The 20,675-nt window shown below is 43.1% G+C and overlaps 2 protein-coding genes across 4 annotated transcripts in view; one reads left to right on the forward strand and one right to left on the reverse strand.

The window, feature by feature from the left end:
- Window positions 1–20,675, reverse strand: part of ATAD1 (ATPase family AAA domain containing 1) — a 448,477-nt gene that overhangs the window by 38,236 nt on the left and 389,566 nt on the right. The gene's annotated exons all lie outside the window — the stretch shown is intronic.
- PTEN (phosphatase and tensin homolog) overlaps window positions 17,413–20,675 on the forward strand; it is a 93,752-nt gene continuing 90,489 nt past the window's right edge. Inside the window, exons 1-2 of one of the 2 annotated variants that reach the window (XM_073353741.2) lie at window positions 17,413–17,720; window positions 17,794–18,215. In XM_073353741.2, the coding sequence (XP_073209842.1) occupies window positions 18,137–18,215 (79 nt within the window). In that variant the 5' untranslated portion in view covers window positions 17,413–17,720; window positions 17,794–18,136. The remainder of the gene's footprint in view (window positions 17,721–17,793; window positions 18,216–20,675) is intronic. The other variant, XM_073353742.2, reaches the window with a different exon arrangement.

Raw genomic sequence — 20,675 nt, forward strand, 5'->3', positions numbered from 1 at the left:
AAAGTGATATTTGTGTGTTTGTTAATATCACTTTTCACAGCAGACTTAATAGCTAGCAAAACTAAAAAAAAAGGCAACAAAAAAAGCAAAAGAAACAATAAGAAAAAAGACAAGAGCTGGTGGCCGCACACTGAGGCCACCAAAATTTTTTTTGTGAGAACCACTGCTCTACATTCACAGAAGATACTAAGTTTGCTGCTCTTTTAAAGAGTCAGTACATTACAGCTTATTAACTTAACACCCTTCCCTTCAAACACAGCACTTAATTAGTTTATTGATCCCCTGGGGTTCAGTCTCCTCTCTCCCTTGGCTGGGGATGAAAAGATGCTGGATGTGTTGACCAAGGCCATTGAACAGCTTGGCTATCAGAGAAAGAAGGACAGAAGACTAAAATGAGAAAGAGGCTGCCCAGCATGAGTAGAAATTGGCAGCAAAATTCCTGGAGCACGATCCTAGGAAGACAGAGCACAGCAGCAGGAGTTTTTTGAGAGGTTGATTGCTCTCATTGCCACCAGGCTGCAAGCTCTAGCTCCAATCCCTTCACACTAAGTCTCTTAATGCTACCAAGTCCCGCAGCCTATGCAGCTTTTGGACAATCGAGGGGCTGTCTGGTTGATGGCCCAAGCAATGAACACGACATGAAACAGTCAAATATAGCTTGTTCATTCCTCCTTACCTGTTCAGCCACAATCCACGTGTGCAAAACACACCAGAAGGGCCAAGGAGAATGGGAACACAGGGAGGACACAATTCCAGCAACAGTGAAACTGCTGTGGTGGCAGTGTTTGTAGTTGGGCTGTTTTGCACTTTTGTTTGTTTCCTTTCTTAATATGCACTGTTTTTGTTTACTGTCTTTTACATCTTGATGACAGTTGGTCTGCCTATAAAGGTTTTGAAATTATAATTTTTATGTACGTGCATGTTTCAAAGAAAGTATCTAATTTGCAAACAAGGCTACATGAGCAGGTTCTATTAAATGAATTAAAATGAAACTTCATCAGAGTAATCCACAAACTGTGCATTGAGGTATATAAACAGTTTTAATAAAATGCATAATAAAATTCATTAAAAAAATCTTCCTGAGCTGCCCCATCCTCAGCAATTGTGGGATGAATGGGCATAATTTAAGTGTGGAATAATTATACTATGTCATTCACCTTCATCCATGTCACCCTGCAAACATATTATGTGGGCACACAAAGCATCTCTGATTTCCCTTATGTGTGTGGATCCTACCCCAGTAATGACAAGTGCACTTTCTGATTGCTTGCACCATTACAGCAATTCAGCAGTGTCTTGAGCCCACTTCTGGTGAAATGGCTCACCTTTGGCCTCACAGATGTTGTGCAGTGCATCACAGGCCACAGTAATGCACAAGACATTGACAGCATTGACATCCAAATGGTTCTGAAGGCACTGCCATGTGGATTTCAGTCTGCCAAATGCACACTCCATCACCATCCTACAACTACTGAGCATGTTGTTAAACCTTCTTTGGCCAGGCCCTCTGAGATCAGGATACAGTTTCATAAGCCATGTGTAGAAGGAAATACCTGGTGTCCCCTAGAATAACAGTGGGAACAGTGACTTCATTTATAACAATGTCCGTTGGAGGAAATAATGTATGAAGCTTGTCTATAAAGGTGAAGTCATGATTTCTAGGAAACCCTGGCATCATGCACCTCGCTAGTACATCACACATTGGTGCCCATGAACCTGCTTTGTGGGCGACCAGGGCCTGCATAATGATGGAATAGTACTCTTTGTGGTTTATGTTCTTGTGCTCCTTACAAAGGGCAAACTATGGTCATTGATAGCCCCAGTGCAGCTTGGGAAGCCCTTGTCTCAAAAACAGCAATTATTTCAGGGACATAGTTTATGTCCCCAATCTTTGGAAAAAACACAGTCCTGATTGCCTCACAAACCTCCACCACCACAATCCTCATAGTTGACTTGCCAACACCAAACTGGGTAGTCCTGTAGCAGTCTGGGATATCCAGCTTCCAGGTGCAATAGAGGTCCACTTCTGGACTAGCATGGCCTCTCTCTGTGTGTGGCTTGATGCTGGCGGATCAGGGCAAGCTGTTCACACAGCTCTGAGAATGTCTGCTTCCTCATGCGAAAGTTCTGGAGCCATTGCTGGTCATCCCAGGTCCCTGTGATCCCATCAGTCTATGCTCATGTCAGTCATCCAAAAGTTCAAGTCTGTATATGGGGAATCTGCACTTATGCCAGAGCCACATCAGCTGGGTCATGGATGCTATCTGTGCCCCCATTTGAGGTGTGCCTTTGATAGGACAAATACTGTTGCCAAATTGTCCACCAGCGCCTTACAGATGTTCTTCCTGATTCCCAAAACAGGAGTGAAAGCATGAGCAGAAGTTCTTCATTGGCACTGGGGCCATGTTGCTAGCTCCAGTTGCAGGGAGTGTGCACACCTAAAAAATGTCCTGGCTGATTGTGTTGATGGCCTAAGAGCACTTCCGGTCAAGTACTGTGGAATGGACAGACAGGTTTCCCACAATACACCATGAACCAAACCCTAGAGCAGCTTTAGCTAGTAAGGGTGCAATGATCCCTGAGATATGCCCCAAGAAACCACAGCATCTGCCTCGGGTGCACATACTGCAGTATGGATGCATCAGCACAGATATGAGGCTCATGTATCAATGCTATGTGGATGTTCAAGTGCGAGCTTGGAAAGAGTGGGTCTGTAAGTGGGTCTGGCAACATAGACCTGGATTTAGTATACAGTGTTGGGCTTGTACTCAGGTTCCTAACCTATGCTGAAGCCCATGCCACCACATCTACATTGCTGTTGTTACCTATGCAAGCTAGATTAAAGTTGTGCTGCAGTCACACCTTCATTTGCAGCCCAGAAATAGCCTAAAGGTGAGACACGCAGAGGCTACTTTGGCTATTGGATTACAGTAAACTCTGAAGAGCAGGTCTGTTACTGCTCCATGATCTGTGTGGGAGTATTCCTCTCCACTTCCTCCAGTGACTCTGCCCAGCCTCCACCTTCACTACTCAAGCCCAGAGTTGGATTCAGAATTTGCCTGATATACCTCCCATTGAAAGAAATGGAATCCTTTCCATTGACCTTAATGGACTTTGGATTTGTTAATGGGCATGATTTTAATAAAACAGATTGTGATTAATGAATTCTACCACTAAATTCGTGCACTAATAATTATTCAAGTTCTCAAAATTAGTGTAAGTATGAAAATATGTATTGCACTTGGTAGCTGATTTGGCTCCATCTGTCCAATAAATATTACATACATAAAACTCCCTGTAATAGTTGTCTCTGTCAAAACTACAGACTGATTCCTTCAGAGCTATTATAGTTTATCACTTTATATTTTGTTGCATACTTTTATAGCACTAAACAATAAAAATGTATTTAACTAGGAAAATAAGTACTACATAATGTCTGTAGTGAGGCAGAGTGGCATCCCTCCGAGACTGACAGAGAGGGACCACTACACTCCCCCTGGTGGGCGGAACCAAACCAGCCCTGCCTCTGCTGGAAGTGCAGGGGCGGGACAGAAAATATAAAGAGAGCGTCCCACAATTCAGTTAGGATGGAGGCCAATGTCTCAAGCCCTCCAGGACTCCGGACCAGGTCCTGAGCCACCCCCCATGCCCTGCCACCGAAGGGGACCGAGGATGGAGAGGAGTTACTGGGACTACTGTTGGCTGCCTACCTAGAAGCCGCTGAGGACATGTGGCCAATGGAGCCATGCCAATGAACTGCAGTAAGAAGTAGCCCAGAGGAACCAGACAGTCTGGTTGTGCTGCCTGGAAGCGAGTCAGTGTGTTTCAGTGGGATCCCTGCTGACCCAGTGGCAAAACTACCTGCCACTGTTAAGGCCCTGGGCTGGGACCCGGTGGAGTAGGCGGGCCAAGGTTCCCCCACCCCCGGGGTGGTGGCTTACTCACCCCAGGCCGGAAGACCTGTGCCTGGTTTGTGGACTGCCCCAGCCAGGAGGCTGCAGGCCCCTAGACTAGAATTGCTGTCTGGCCCTTCCAGGAGGCTCTGGGCTAAAGACTGTGTTGTGTGGCCCCACACAGAAGGCTGGAGCCTCTAGACCGCTGATGGACTGTTTGCTGTCTGACGCAGTGAGGCAGAGTGGCCCTCCTCTGAGCCTGACAGGGAGAGACCATGACAGCCTAAATATGCATACACAAGACCATCCTTTTTCAGAACCGCTGCTGTCTCTAAGGGCAAATAAACTTATAATCTAGACGTTTTCTTTCCTGTTTCTTTTTAAAAACCTCAAAGAGCACTGTCAAGAGAATCAGCATAAACTAAAAAAATGTGATGCTAACAGCTTGCATTACTAATTTACTCCACTTATCCTATTTACTTTTTGTACTTGCTCATCTTGAACAGTGAAACTAAACCGATCAGTTTACTTTCTATGTTTTGTGCACTAGCATAATGGCTGTTGTGTTTGGGTTACCAGCACGCAGGAGAATGTTTAGGACTCTTTCCTGCTTCACCTCTCTCCCTCTCCCCTCCAAAAAAAAGAATCTGTTTGCTGAAATTAAGAATAAATTAAATTCAAACATACACATTTAAAAAAGCAAACAAAAAAAAATTAACTCTAAAATCCAAATCTAAAATCCAAGTGGCACTAAACTGTTTGGCCACTTTGGCACTAAACTTCACAGACAAAGAAAAATTTTGGAAGAAGTACACAAAGAAAAATGATAGAATTCTTTCACAAGCCAACAAATGTCAGTTCAAAGTTAAGGTTGATGCTAATGTTTTATGCCACACAAAATTGGGTTGTGTGTTGATTTCTGCCACAAACTAAACATTATTAATAACATTGTTGTTTGTACAAATATTTGCTGCCTTACTGAAGCAAAATCAGTTTAATGCTTTCTATATCCTTGGAGGTTCAACACAGGACTTTACAATTTTAGGCTCTGATACTGCGAGTGACTGCATAAGGACTGGTCCCTAAAATCAGTGAATCTCTGCAGGTCCACCAACAGATCAGCATGATCAGGGCCTTAGATTTAAATCAATATCTTCAAGTAAAATTCTCCTGCAGAAAGGGATAAGGAATATATTTGCTGGTAAACACTGATTTATACAGAAAGAAAAGTTGTTTATAGACTCTGCACTCTCATCCCTTAGTTTCTCACTGTTCTTAGCTACCATTATGCCAAGGATACAGTGAATATAAAGGTACAAACTAGGGCTGTCGATTAATCGCAGTTAACTCATGCAATTAACTAAAAAAAATTAATCGCAATAAAAATTAATTGTGATTAATTTCAGTTTTAATCACACTGTTAAACAATAGAATACCAATTGAAACATATTAAATATTTTTTGATGTTTTCCTACATTTTCAAATATATTGATTTCAATTACAACAGAATACGAAGTATACACTGCTCACTTTGTATTATTATTTTTTATTACAAATAGTTGCACTGTAAAAATGATAAACAAAAGAAATAGTATTTTTCAATTCATCTCATACAAATACTGTAGTGCAATCTCTTTATCGTGAAAGTGCAACTTAAAAATGTAATTTTTTTTGTCACATAACTGCACTCAAAAACAGAACAATGTAAAACTTTAGAGCCTACAAGTCCACTCAGTCCTATTTCTTGTTTAATCAACTGCAAAGACAAACAAGTTTGTTTACATTTATGGGAGATAATGTTGTCCACTTCTTATTTACAGTGTCACCAGAAAGTGAGAATAGGCATTTGCATGGCACTTTTGTAACTGGCATTGCAAGGTATTTACATGCCACATATGCAGGGCCGGTGCAACCACTAGACGAACTAGGCGGTCGCCTAGGGCACCAAGTGGTTGGGGGCGGCCAAAAACATGCTCCGGGGAGCTGGTGGAGCAGAGGTGAGCTGTGCAGGGGGGGTGTGGGGAGGGCCGCCTGCAGCAAGTAACGGGGGGGGCGGCGCGCAGGGAAACCGCTCCCCGCCCCTACTCACCTCTGCTCCCCCTCCTCCCCTGAGCACGCTGCCCTGCTCTGCTTCTCTCCATCCCAGGCTTGCACGCCAAACAGCTGATTGGCGCTGCAAGCCTGGGAGGTGGGAGAAGTAACGGCGGCGGTGTGCTCCGGGAGGAGCCGGAGCAGAGGTGAGCTGCCGCAGAGGGGTGCCGAGGGGGGGGGCCAAGGGGAGCTGCCGCGGGGGGGGCGCCGAGGGGAGCTGCTGCAGGGGGTCGCTGAGGAGAGGGAGAGGCAGAGGGAGGGGGCTGAGGGAGCTGGGAGGGGCGGGGAAGGCGCCTCAGGGCGGAGGGGGGGTGGGGTGCTGCTGCAGGGCTCCTGGAGGTGGGGGGGGGCGCAAGGTGGAAGTTTCCCCTAGGGCGCGAAACAACCTTGCACCAGCCCTGCAGATATGCTAAACATTCATATGTCCCTTCATGCTTCGGCTACCATTCCAGAGGACATGCTTCCATGCTGATGACGCTCGTTAAAAAAATAATGCATTAAGTAAATTTGTGACTGAACTCCTTGGGGGAGAATTGTATGTCCCCTATTCTGTTTAACCTTCATTGTGCCATATATTTCATGTTCTAGCAGTCTCGGATGATGACTCAGCACGTTGTTTGTGTTAAGAACACTTTCGCTGCAGATTTGACAAAACACAAAGAAGGTACCAATGTGAGATTTCTAAAGATAGCTAGAACACTCGACCCAAGGTTTAATAATCTGAAGTGCCTTCCAAAATCTGAGCGGGACAAGGTGTGGAGCATGCTTTCAGAAGTCTTAAAAGAGCAACACTCCGATGCAGAAACTACAGAACCCGAACCACCAAAAAAGAAAATCAACCTTCTGCTGGTGGCATCTGACTCAGAGTCTTTAATAAGACTAAAGAGGATCTTAGGGATAATGGTAGCATGATAAATGGGAATGAGGATATGGAGGTAGACATCACCATATCTGAGGAAGAAGCGAAACTCAAACAGCTTAATGGGGCTAAATCGGGGGGCCCAGATAATCTTCATCCAAGAATATTAAAAGAATTGGCACAAGAAATTGCAAGCCCATTAGCAAGAATTTTTAATGAATCTGTAAATTCAGGGGTTGTACCATATGATTGGAGAATTGCTAACATAGTTCCTATTTTTAAGAAAGGGAAAAAAAGTGATCCAAGTAATTATAGGCCTGTTAGTTTGACATCTGTAGTATGCAAGGTCTTGGAAAAAATTTTGAAGGAGAAGGTAGTTAAGGACATTGAAGTCAATGGTAAATGGGACAAAATACAACATGGTTTTACAAAAGGTAGATCGTGCCAAACCAACCTGATTTCCTTCTTTGAGAGAGTAACAGATTTTTTAGATAAAGGAAACGCAGTGGATCTAATTTATTTAGATTTTAGTAAGGCGTTTGATACCGTGCCACATGGGGAATTATTAGTTAAATTGGATAAGATGGGCATCAATAGGAAAATTGAAAGGTGGATAGGGAATTGGTTAAAGGGGAGACTACAACGGGTCCTACTGAAAGGTGAACTGTCAAGTTGGAGGGAGGTTACCAGTGGAGTTCCTCAAGGATCAGTTTTGGGACCAATCTTATTTAATCTTTTTATTACTGACCTGGGCACAAAAAGTGGGAGTGTGCTAATAAAGTTTGCAGATGATACAAAGCTGGGAGGTATTGCTAATTTAGAGAAGGACAGGGATACCCTACAGGAGGATCTGGATGACCTTGTAAACTGGAGTAATAGGAATAGGATGAAATTTAATAGTGAGAAGTGTAAGGTCATGCATTTAGGGATTAATAACAAGAATTTTAGTTATAAGCTAGGGACGCATCAACTAGAAGTAACGGAGGAGGAAAAGGACCTTGGAGTATTGGTTGATCATAGGTTGACTATGAGCTGCCAATGTGATATGGCTGTGAAAAAAGCTAATGTCGTCTTGGGATGCATCAGGAGAGGTATTTCCAGTAGGGATAAGGAGGTTTTAGTACCGTTATATAAGGCACTGGTGAGACCTCACCTGGAATACTGTGTGCAGTTCTGGTCTCCCATGTTTAAGAAGGATGAATTCAAACTGGAACAGGTACAGAGAAGGGCTACTAGGATGATCCGAGGAATGGAAAACTTGTCTTATGAAAGGAGACTCAGGGAGCTTGGCTTGTTTAGCCTAACTAAAAGAAGGTTGAGGGGAGATATGATTGCTCTCTATAAATATATCAGAGGGATAAATACCAGAGAGGGAGAGGAATTATTTAAACTCAATACCAATGTGGACACAAGAACAAATGGATATAAACTGGCCACTAGGAAATTTAGATTAGAAATTAGACGAAGGTTTCTAACCATCAGAGGAGTGAAGTTTTGGAATAGCCTTCCGAGGGAAGTAGTGGGGGCAAAAGATCTATCTTGCTTTAAGATTAAACTCGATAAGTTTATGGAGGAGATGGTATGATGGGATAACATGGTTTTGGTAATTAAATATTCATGGTAAAGAGGCCCAATGGCCTGTGATGGGTTTTTAGATGGGGTAAGATCCAAGTTACCCGGGAAAGAATTTTCTGTAGTATCTGGCTGATGAATCTTGCCCATATGCTCAGGGTTTAGCTGATCGCCATATTTGGGGTCGGGAAGGAATTTTCCTCCAGGGCAGATTGGAAGGCCCTGGAGGTTTTTCGCCTTCCTCTGTAGCATGGGGCACGGGTCACTTGCTGGAGGATTCTCTGCTCCTTGAGGTCTTCAAACTACAATTTGAGGACTTCAATAGCACAGATATAGGTGTGAGGTCTTTTTTAGGAGTGGTGGGTGAAATTCTGTGGCCTGCATTGTGCAGGAGGTCAGACTAGATGATCATAATGGTCCCTTCTGACCTAAATATCTATGAATCTATGAATCTATGAAAATGAACATGCATCTGTCTGCACTGTTTTGGATTGTTATAGAGCAGAACCCATCATCAGCATGGATGCATGTCCTCTGGAATGGTGGTTGAAGCATGAAGGGACATATGAATTTTTAGTGCATCTGGCATGTAAATATCTTGCGACGTTGGCTACAACAGTACCATGCGAACGCCTGTTCTCACTTTCAGGTGACATTATGAACAAGAAGCAGGCAGCATTATTTCCTGCAAATGTAAACAAACTTGTTTGTCTGAGCAATGGGCTGAACAAGAAATAGGACTGAGTGGACTTGTAGGCTCTAAAGTTTTACATTGTTTTATTTTTGAATGCAGGTTTCTTTGTACATAATTCTACATTTGGAAGTTCAACTTTCATGACAAAGAGATTGCACTACAGTACTTGTATTATGTGAATTGACAAATACTATTTCTTTTATTTTTTACAGTGCAAATACTTGTAATCAAAAATGAATATAAAGTGATCCCTGTACATTTTGTAATTGAAATCAATATATTTGAAAATGTATAAAACATCCAAAAATATTTTAAAAAATGGTGTTCTATTATTGTTTAACAGTGCAATTAATCGCACGATTAATTGTGATTAATTTTTTTAAATTGCATGATTAATCGCTTGACAGCCCTAGTACAAACATTAGAAAATTTAGTTTTTCAGTTTTAATTTTTTTCCCTAAAAGACCCACATCATAACCCCAAATTTTGACAAACAAATGTCCAAAATATGATTCTCCAATCCTGCAAACATGGATATGTTTAACTTTACTCACATGAGTAGTCCCATTGAAGTCAATGTCTTTGCTGCATTATATTATAGCTTTCTAAACACATAGGGTCCAATTTCTAGGACCACTCTACCTGTTTGGTGCCATTCACAAAGCAACCAGAAAGTTGGTTTATCCAGGTCTGTAAAGACTTAATTTGTTTAAGGGGAACCCACACATTACACAGAGCTAGCATAAGTGGCTCTATCAAAGTGCCCAACATAACCCCATGGAAGAAAAGAAGTGTAAGTCAGGTCATCACCAAGCTAGTGGCAAGCCATGGCTGTTAGAATATACCCTTTGTGTTGTGGGCAGTTAGGAGTAACTGAAAGCAACATCCATGTTACTCCAGGGCCCAGACATGCCCTTGGCCAATGGCAAGATCAGGGGAATGCAAAGGTGGCTAAGAGACACCCCAATTGCTGTCACCCCAAATGTGCTGACCGTATGTCAGCCCATATGGTATACTTCCTGGTGAAAGATGTGTTTAGAAACCAGTAGTATAAATGGAAACTGATTTGGAACACTTGTTGGGTTATGTTTGTTTGTTTGTTTACAGTGGAGAGAGGGAGCATTTCTGAAAAATAAATATAGTACATGCAATAAATGTAAGTGCTGATTTTGAGCACTTGCATTGAACAACAATGGGGAGGGCATTTTTCACAACTGATCAGTTGTTTGGATTAAAAAATCCTAGTGGAAGAGGTACAAGTGATCTGACCTCTCATTAAACAAGAGTAGAGTACACATGGCATGATACTGTTTCCCCTTCTACTACTAGTACATTGTTATGTGTGATGTCTCTGATGGGCTTGATTCTGCAACCACTGAAGACAATTGGGGCTTTACTAGTGATTTCTACAGGAGCAGGGAATTGGATCCAGCAGTAGAAGGGGGATGGAATGGTGAAAGAAGGTTCCATAGGAGTTGGAAATGGGAAATCAGCAAGGACCCAGAGGGAGGGAACAGATAGAGAAGGAAGATTAATAGAAAGCAAGACACAGTGTGTGAGAAGGGGAGAAGAAGCTGAAGACAGACTAATCAGCAGTTCAAAAGAATAACTGGCAGAGGTGAGAAGAGCAGTGGAAGCATCAAAGAAAGAAAAATGGATTGAAAAACTCATCTGATGTCTCAGTTACTACGAGTCTGGTAGTAAAAATTTTCCTGGCTCAGCAGGTTGCTGTGTGGAACACGCTAGCTAAGTAGGATTAGTCAAATAGCTGCTGGTAGCATGTCTGCATTCACACAAGTGTTGATTAATCTTGATTTCTTAAGGTTTGTAGTCATCATGAAGATCACCATCACAATTCTGGCTATAAGATGGCCTCAGGGTCTTGCTGAGATGATAGTCATCCATAGTCATTCTTTAGTTTAGACTGGTTTTCAGTATCCATCTGACCTGGGATCAGGAGCCCAGGACAGGGACTCTGTGCTAAGGCACATGGTCTTTCCTGGAACAACAGCTGTTAAAAAATATGCATCGTCCTGAATACTTAAAGGAACTACAGAAATCTCACTCTGAAAGATGATCTTGATTTGTTTACTATGGTTACATACACAAAAAAGTGTCAGGGGGGAGGGGCAGTCTCATGATTTCTGTGAGTCTGCATGTGGACCCTTGTCATGAAAAGTGTTCACTCTGTCTGTTCATAAAAATGTATAGATTTTAAGGTCAAAAGGAACCACAATGACCAATTAGTATGACCCCCTGCATAATGAAGGCTACAGCATTTAATCTGGTGAATTCTGAATATAAACCAAGAACATGTAGTTGAACTAGAAGTAAGACTTTTAGAAAGTCATCTAATTTTTATGAAAATACTCTAAATGATGGAGAATTTAACACATCTCTTGGAGTCTCTAAAAACATATTAATTTCTGATTTCTATTCCTTAGAAAGGGAAGGAAAGAATAATTTCAGGCAGTCTCTGTCAATCACTACTAGTTCCCTTTAGGCAAGTGGATCAGAATGCAGGGGATCAGATCTTTTTTTGGTGGGGAAGAAAGGAAAAAGGAAGAAGAAAAGAGGGTATTCACCTAGTGATATTGGGGAAAATGTTTTGTGAAAGATGCTTTTACAATCCACTGAAAAAGGAAACTTCTGTAAGTGTTTCTGCTATTAATTTAGGTGCCTATGCTCCTGCTTAGACTCAGGAGAGGGAACAATTCTTGATCCTGATAGCATTATTTTGGCCCAAGCAGATACAGTACTTTAGTTCTTTTACAGACATGACCAGCGATATTCCCTCTGAACCAAGACACCTCACTCTCTCATCTTGGGAATTCTCTCAGCTACAATGTGCCTCTCTTCAAGCAACAATCCATAGGAAAGGTGTTGACAGACAGGTGTTCTCAGTCCTCCTGGCTTTCAAGGAATTTATCAGAAGGACATACCATTTTAAAGGGAAAGGTTTATGGTGTGGTGCACACAAGGCCTTATATGCCCCTACATCAACAATGTTTCAATCTCCTTTCCATTTGACATCTACTTTAAAGTCTGACTCCATGTTCATTTGGTAGCTAAAAGAAGGCAGAACAATGTTTTGCAACTGTTTGCATCACATTATGTAGGGCTTAATGAATTTGGCCCCTCCCCTACATTATTAAGCCACTGGTGTCATGGTATATAAATGTAGTCCTGACAAAGCTGCTTTTGAGCCATTCACTACCTGTGAGTTCAAGTTTCCTGATGATGGCTCATTTCTAGAAGACAGTGATTTCACCTGCTAGGATAACAGAGATTGAAGCTCTTGACTGATACATATTATACCAAATTTTACAAAAATAAGCAGAATTAGGAATCATCAACAATCCTTTTTGTAAATGTTGACAGACTTCCTTTTATCAGCATATTGTCCATGATGTATGTTCAGACGTGAGGGTCCTTAAGGTTTTCCTTGAAATGTACTAGAGGCCTCAGAGAACCAGCTCATCTTCAACTGTAAGATACCAATTTCTTCATCGATGAAGTCAATAAGTGGACGTGGCCGAGGAGCTTCTGATTGTATTCCTCACTGGTTGTGTCCTACCTTGCTTGTAGTTTGAAGGTCTTATGTAGGTCTGTGGTCTCTGAGGTTTTCATTGCCAGCCTCAGGAACATTACAGGCAATGCACTAGATTTTGGATTCAGCCTTTCTAGGGAGAAATCAAGCTTCCATCTTTCAGGCCTATGTTATCTATTTTTCAGACTGGGGGGATGCCCAGGGCCAAGCTCTTCTATTATGATTGATTTGGTCCTTTCAAGAAGTCCCTACTTTGGCTAACTTGGATGTATTTTCTTTTTCGAGTCCATATGGAGTCTCTCAAGGACTCTTGTATTTATGCTTCATTGTTGTTGGTATCTACTGCAGCCTTTTATTTAAGAAAAAGCAAAATAACATAGCTGTTATTTTTCAATAGCTCTGTGTTAAGAGAGGCCTATTGTGTAGCCTATTTTATTTTATTTGCACTATCCTTCAAGCTACTGACTGTCCTTACAGGATTCTTATGTTTAGAGAGTATCTTTAAAGAAGAGAAAATTACTTACCTTGTAATTCTGCTTCTTTGAAGATATTATCTCAGGATTCTCATTCTCCCACCTAGCTCCCCTAAGTTTGGAGGATGCTGTTTTCAAATAGCGTTTCCATTCGTGGTGCTCAACATTAGAATATCCTCAAGAGTTTGTTTTTGTATACCATCCCTAGTGTTAGGAAATGTATTTTAGTATTAGACAGTACTTCACCTTTCTGTTAAAAAAGAAACTGATAATTGATGGTATCAATTTGCTTTCCAAGTAAAAAGGCAGAAGTTACATCTGCTGGTGCAAAAAGAAAAGGAGTACTTGTGGCACCTTAGAGACTAACCAATTTATTTAATAACAATTTAATAGCTTTCGTGAGCTACAGCTCATGCTCAAATAAATTGGTTAGTCTCTAAGGTGCCACAAGTCCTCCTTTTCTTTTTGCGAATACAGACTAACACGGCTGTTACTCTGAAATCTGCTGGTGCGTGTGTGATTGTGAGAGAACTCTCTCTCTGCAACTTGTCGGCTTTGGGGATTCTAGCTAACCTCATGATGGAAGCCTCTCTCATCTTAATCTGATGCAAAATTAATCCTCCCATCCTCACCCATTTATAGACTCTGGGGTACCTGCTTCTTTTTGTTCTGCCTTTTGGTAACTTTTCACTGCTTCCATCAGACAAGAGGAGGAAGTGTTTTCTCCCAGCAAGAGCAAACCCATTGTCCGAAGGTGTGTTACTTTGAATAGACGATCAGTTAAGTACTGATCACTCACCATTGTCTCTGGCCTGGCAGAGAGTGACATAGTCCTGCTATCTCATGGTGGATCCACATACATGTATAGGCTTCTCATGACACAGTAATTTCATGATTCAGTTTAATAAAATCTCAGACAATTCAGAAGTGATATGGAGAAAACCCCCAAATCGTCATGCAAAGTAAGTAATTTTCCTATTCAGATGAGGCACAGTTTGGTTCATAGGGGCAATTCCTAAGAACTATCAGAAGTGGAGTAAAAGTATTTGAAGCAGCAGATATGAGAGATTTTTATAATCTACACACTATACTCTAAAAGAAAAGGAGGACTTGTGGCACCTTAGAGACTAACCAATTTATTAGAGCATAAGCTTTCGTGAGCTACAGCTCACTTCCTCAGATGCATATCGTGGAAACTGCAGCAGGCTTTATATATACACAGAGAATATGAAACATGAAATATGGTTCTGTGTATATATAAAGCCTGCTGCAGTTTCCACGATATGCATCTGAGGAAGTGAGCTGTAGCTCACGAAAGCTTATGCTCTAATAAATTGGTTAGTCTCTAAGGTGCCACAAGTCCTCCTTTTCTTTTTGCGAATACAGACTAACACGGCTGTTACTCTGAACACTATACTCTGTCTCCAATGCTCTTTAGCTATATGTATGGTAGGAATGGAGCAAAAACAAGAAGTACAACTGTGTTGACTATGGAAGAGATGAGAAAGAAACAGATGGTGAATTGCAGTTGTTAATGTACTGCTACTGTGCTCTCTATAGAAGGCGCTCATTCCTGCTCTCTGTTCCTACTGTCTGGTTGGATTGACTCTTCTGGGACCTATGAGGCTGCAGGGGGCAGTAGGTGCCCATATACTAGTTCAGAAACCACTTCTATGCTAGAGGTTATTGTTTAGAAAATTCAAACTAATTGGCATGATAAGTTATAGAAGTATTGCCAAAATGTAAAGGAAAAGAGACCTCAGCTCTTTATCAGAGGTAGATACAACACATTGTTTTGGTGGTTTAATCTCATATACATTTCTCACTAAGTATCAGGTTGTTGTATAGATTTCATGCTATATTCACCATTATCCTTGTGCACAGGTTTTTCGTTGTTATTGTTTGAAGTCTTTGATCATTTCTCATAATTGATGAAATATCTCCTTCTTCCCTCCTATTTGAGACAACAGAGTAAACAAAATCTCTCCGCTTCAGTCTTTTCTGTTATGCTGATTACACAATCATTCCATTGGGTTTGTGTGTTTCCACTTCTTGTTAGTTATCGTTGTATATGTGTGGACAGCATACCTTATCTTTACACATATCTGCATTGTGAGATATCCGTTATGGTCATGTGACTATCCTGCTTGTGGTTATTTTTACCTTTCTTCTCAGTGTCTCATATATCATGCTGTTAGGTTTTGGTCTAATGTTTTTAGCATCACTCTGTTAGGCTATGTCTACACTGTGTACCTTACAGCAGCCTAGCTGTGCCGCTACAGCCATGCCATTGTAAGGTACACAGCGTAGCCTCTCTTTGCTGGCTGGAACTCTCCTGCTGGCAAAATAAAACTACCCCCAATGAAGCGCACTAACTTTGTCGGAGGGAGAGCATCTCCCACTGACAAAGTGCTGTCCACACTGGCGCTTTTTGTCCTTAAAACTTATTTGGTCAGGGGTATGTTTTTCTCACTCCTGACTGACAAAAGTTTTAACAACAAAAGGACAATGTAGACATGAGTTGCATGCCTTGTGTAAGAAGGGTGTTACAGACAGCAACTATGACCCTAAATTTTTTGGAGGAGAAATTGTGCCTTGTTTATAGGTGTTCTCTGCTCTTAGAGAACAGATGGTGCTATAACCCATGCTGCAGACTGACAACTTACTCACCCTAACTGGAAATGACAACTCTGTTTCACACCAACTTAAAACAATTGTTTTCCTTCTACATTTTCATGAAAACATGTATCGGAGGAAAGAGGTAGGTGAGTGTCTCGCTCTAGCCTGGTGCTTAAGAGTACTGGCCTGGACTACATGAGCCACAATTTCGAGTTCCTGCTCCGTTTGATTCAGAGCAAGAACATGAACCTAGGTCTCCCCCACATCCCAGCTAAATATCCTAACCCACCCACCTATAGAGCCTCTGCCCAGAACCCAAAAAATTTCCAAATGAAAGTTACATTTAATCTTTGCCAAGACAGCATATTTTGCCAAAACATTTCAGCCAGCTGTTCTCACTGCAGCTATTCCTAATATTACGGGGCTTAATACAAAACTATCTACCTGCCACATATGGTTCCTGCTTCTCCCACACCTGATGCAGCACCCAGGACCACCACATTTGGGGATTGCTCTACTCCCTGCACTCAGCTATCCTGCAGTTTTTCTTCTATAGCACTTGTTCCTCTTTGGAAACAGCTCTCCACTGTAGCCAGTACCTGGGAAAATGCTGCACACTCTAGCGGTTCTCACATTTCCAGTCTCTACATGGTGATCCCAGCAACCGGGAGCAGCATCTGCATTCAAAGCAGGAACCAATGGACACTGATGACATCATCAGTATTTTCTACAGTTTTGAAGAGCCATTCTCTCCTCCATTCTGATTACGTTTGCTCCAGTCTCTTCACCTTGGCTTCACTCCTCACCTACTCAGTCACCTTCTCCCACTTTCTTTCACTTATCCCCACTCACTATAACCCCTTAAACACCTCCCCCAGAATAAAAGGAACAGACATGCTATTTGCTACTATTGGATTGTTCACAACGCTTCCTCTAGCCCCTCAGGTTACATCATATAGCCTTGGGGGCAGGGACCATCTGCTTTGTTTGAGCAGCGCCTAGCACAGTGGAGCTTCCCCCTTCTCGCCCGCTCCCTCATACTAGGGAAACAACATGAACGATAGAGGTAGCCTGTAGCGCCAGCACCGCATGGGCCATACCTGGCCCTACTCCCCTGTGTGAGTGGGGGGGGGGGGGAGTGCAAAGGGCAGATGCCCCTGCACCCACCCCTCCGTGGGGCAGCCAGGCCCCATGGGCCCAAGGCCCGGTTCTGCCCCAGCCGCACAGCTGAACGCCCCGGAGTAGCCCGGCTACAGCCCCGGCGACCAGCTCCGGGACGGGCAGGGCACCGCGCCGCACGGCGCCCCCTAGGTGGAGGTGGGGGGAGCGCCGCAGGCAGAAAAGGGCCCCGACGCGGCCCACGTGACTCCACAGGGAAGTAGCTCCGTCGCGGCGGTAGCGTGAACATATCGTTCCGCTTCCCTGTGTCCGGCTCACCGTTTGCTTCCCGGGACGGATCTCCCACCCTGTCTACGATCAGAGCGTTTCCCCGGGTGCAGGAGCGCGCCGAGGAGCGGGCGGGGCAGCGGAAAGAGGAACAGCTGTAGTGGGCGGCAGCGGGACGCTGATGTGGCGGGACTATTTCTCCTTGGCGGCGGAGGAGGCGGGGGCGGAGCCAGGCTCGTCTCTCCTCGGAAGCTGCAGCCATGATGGAAATTTGAGGCGCTCAGTGTCGCTCGGGCGCGGAGGAGGCCGGGGCCGATGAGAGCGGGCGGCCTGCAGCCCCGCACGCACCGCAGCGCCTGAGCCCGCGCACACTCGCTTCTCCGTGCGAGCTGCAGCCGGACGCGCCGCCTTCTCCTCCCGCGAGGCAGGGAGCGCCCGCCCGCCCGGCTGCGCGGCCCCATCGCGCGGGCTGCGCCGCCGCCCCGGGCGGGGAGCGGAGCGGAGCGGGACGGGGGGGCCCGACCCGCTGTCACCATTTCTGGGGCCCGGCGCGCTGGAGAGTTCCCCTCTCCGCCTTCATCGCCTCAAAGACGGCGGCGGCGGCGGCGGCACATTCAGGGACCTGGGCCGACTCTAAACCCTTCCGCCGCCGCCGCCGCCGCTCCAGCGCCGCTCGGGGCAGCTGGAGAAGGAGGGAGCCGCCGCCGCCGCCGGGAGCAGCCGCTGCCGCCGCCGCAGGGGGAGGAGGGTTCGCTGCTTCCCCTGTCCGCCGCCTGCGGGCCTCGGGCTGAGCCGCAGAGGCAGGCCCTGTCCACGGTGCCATCCAGCAGTAACAGCAGCCATTACCCGGTCGCCGTCCAGAGCCCAGCGGCCCCCGATACAGCAGCGGGGAGAGGGGAACCCGCCTCAACCAAGGCCAGGGCCATCTGCATCCTGCAGAAACCGTCACCGCTGCCCTGCCTGTCCTCGCTGTTTCTGAGCAGCCCCCGGCTCCCAGACATGACCGCCATCATCAAAGAGATCGTCAGCAGGAACAAAAGGAGATACCAGGAGGATGGTTTCGACTTAGATTTGACCTGTATCCTTGTCCGACCCGCTCTGGCTCTTTGCTCGCCGTTCCTCTGGGAGCCGTGATCATCTCCCCAGCGACCTGTCGTGTTAATGCTGAGCAGGGATGCGTGTCTGGTCTCCTCCCCTCCCCCTTCCCCAGTGCTGCCATGTTCCTGACTGAATCTGCTTGTTCCCCAGTGCAGCCAGAGCCCAGTCGGGCAGGCTGAGTGCTCGGCCTAGGTAGGCCCTGCACCCAGGATAGAAATGAGATTAAAATGAAAATGAGTGCTACACCTACAGCTATTGCATCAGACGTGTATAGCAATTACCTAGTGTGTCTGCCTGTGTTGTTTGTATAGCTATGGTCGGCATAATTATTTCAAGCAAAATCAAATTAAAAAGTCAAATGTGTGGCTAGGTCTGTGCAGTTATTGTGATTGTAAATTGGTCAGTTTTTAGCAACTGTATTACTTTGTTTTGTGAAAAATTGATGCAGTCTGTTACAGAAAAAGCATATCCCAGGTCGAATGTTGTCTATCTTCCAGTTGGGTAATGTAGGATTAGGCATGAACATTACCTGTTCTATAGTTGTGTTTTAGGTTCTGTTTCTTATATAGCTCAAAATAGAGATTGAGTAGCTATTTGGTCTGTAATGATAATGTCATGCAGATTATTGGGCATTATATTTAGCAAATGGTGATTGCAGAGATTAACACTGGTGCTCATTTGAAATTAAAGCATTTTAGTGTGGCCTGTATTGACATTTCTCTTACTTAGGTGTCCTGTCCCATTTGCAGTGATTTCATTGCTCATGTTCAGAATAGTGCCTCTTACCTTGATGTTTGATTTTAGTTCAAATATAAAACGTAATTGTCCTATTGTGCTGCTTGTAGTGATGCCTTTTTCAATTAGTAACTTGACTACTTGAATCGGAGACATAATTTTAGTGGATGTGTAGGTTTGATTTGCTGTTACCTGGGTCTTTGTGTAAATACAAAATATGTACTGACAGTGAACAAAGCATATGGTTCCAGTTTTTGACTAAAAATAAGTTCGTTTGAATATAAGAACATAAATAACTATCCATATTAATTTAAAAATTACTCTTTAAAAAACACTAATTTGTCCATTCAGTGATATTACATACTGTGCATTAATGTACCTATGCCTATGTGTGTGAGGACATTTCACAAATGAAAATAGGGGATGAGGTTCTTTTTGTCAGCTGACTGATATGTTTTGAATACATAGGACTCTGAGAAATGTGTTCAGGGATATGTAATCTAACTCTATTAGGACTAAGAAGTCAAACCATGAAACATTAGAACTGCATAGTCCTTTGAACAGATGTAGTATACTAGCAGCAGTGGACATGTTTGGCTTTGAATGTGTGTTGCAAAGTTAATAGTATATAAGGTTGTATTGTAATAAACTATCAGAATTAAGTTCTGTTTATCACATTAACTAAAAGTAGAATTTGCTATTATGAAGTACCTTTAGTCAAGCACTATAACTGTCTTAAGTATTGAAAATGGTATTCATTTTCAGAAGAAGGTTTGAGTTTACAATGAGTTTACAGTAACATCAAGATAAACTTACTGCTCTTCAGAATGTGAGCTGAGTTGCATCACAGATACTAGATTTCTTCTGTATGGAGAGAGCAAAGTGTCTGTAGTACAGAATATGTACTGTTACATTATTTGGGTCTCAGCCTAAAATTTTGAAGACTATTAAAAAAAAACAAAATGTGTGATCCCAAGAAGTGACCATTTCGATTTTTAAAACACTAGCTGATACTTAGTAAAGCATTTGTGTTTTTTAGTCAATATTTTTCATTCTGTTTTGGGAACATACTGATTGATTAAAGAATTGCTGTTATTTCAGACTTCCATTTTAAGTTCTTTAAACTTCTTATTTCTCTGTGATGTAGATAGTAATACAGACCTGGATTTTCAAGATATAGGTTAATATTATAAAACCTGCAAGACTAATTTCTTGCTCTAAAATAAAGCTTACAGATTTCAATGTTATTGCTACACTAAATAGTGTACGTAGTTATGACTTCTATAATGATGGTAAAAAATGGAAAACCAATAACAAGAAACCTGATTTCATACTTCTCAGGTTTAGGGTTTGTCTTTAAAACATGTTTTCTAAAATGTGTGTCATAAGGACATACTATAACAAAACAGAACTTTCTTTTAACTATTCATCTGCATATGCTTATTTTTGGCTTCTTGGCAAGAAGATTCTTGAATTTTAGTTAATGATTTTCTCACTTATCCGGCTCAGTGTTTTGTATGATACATTCAATATTGTTACAAAATTTGTCTACTTTGTACTTTGCAGACTTAAAAAAATTCAGACCTATTTTTTTTTAGGTTTACATTAGCAGTTTGTGAGAAGACAAAGTAATTTGACATTAAAACCAGAAGTTGGCTATTGGTTATTTAAGTTTATGGAAAGATTGGTTTTAGAAATAGTTCAG

The sequence above is a fragment of the Lepidochelys kempii genome, chromosome 7 (genome assembly GCF_965140285.1).
Source record: "Lepidochelys kempii isolate rLepKem1 chromosome 7, rLepKem1.hap1, whole genome shotgun sequence".
Taxonomy (NCBI): Eukaryota; Metazoa; Chordata; order Testudines; family Cheloniidae; genus Lepidochelys; species Lepidochelys kempii.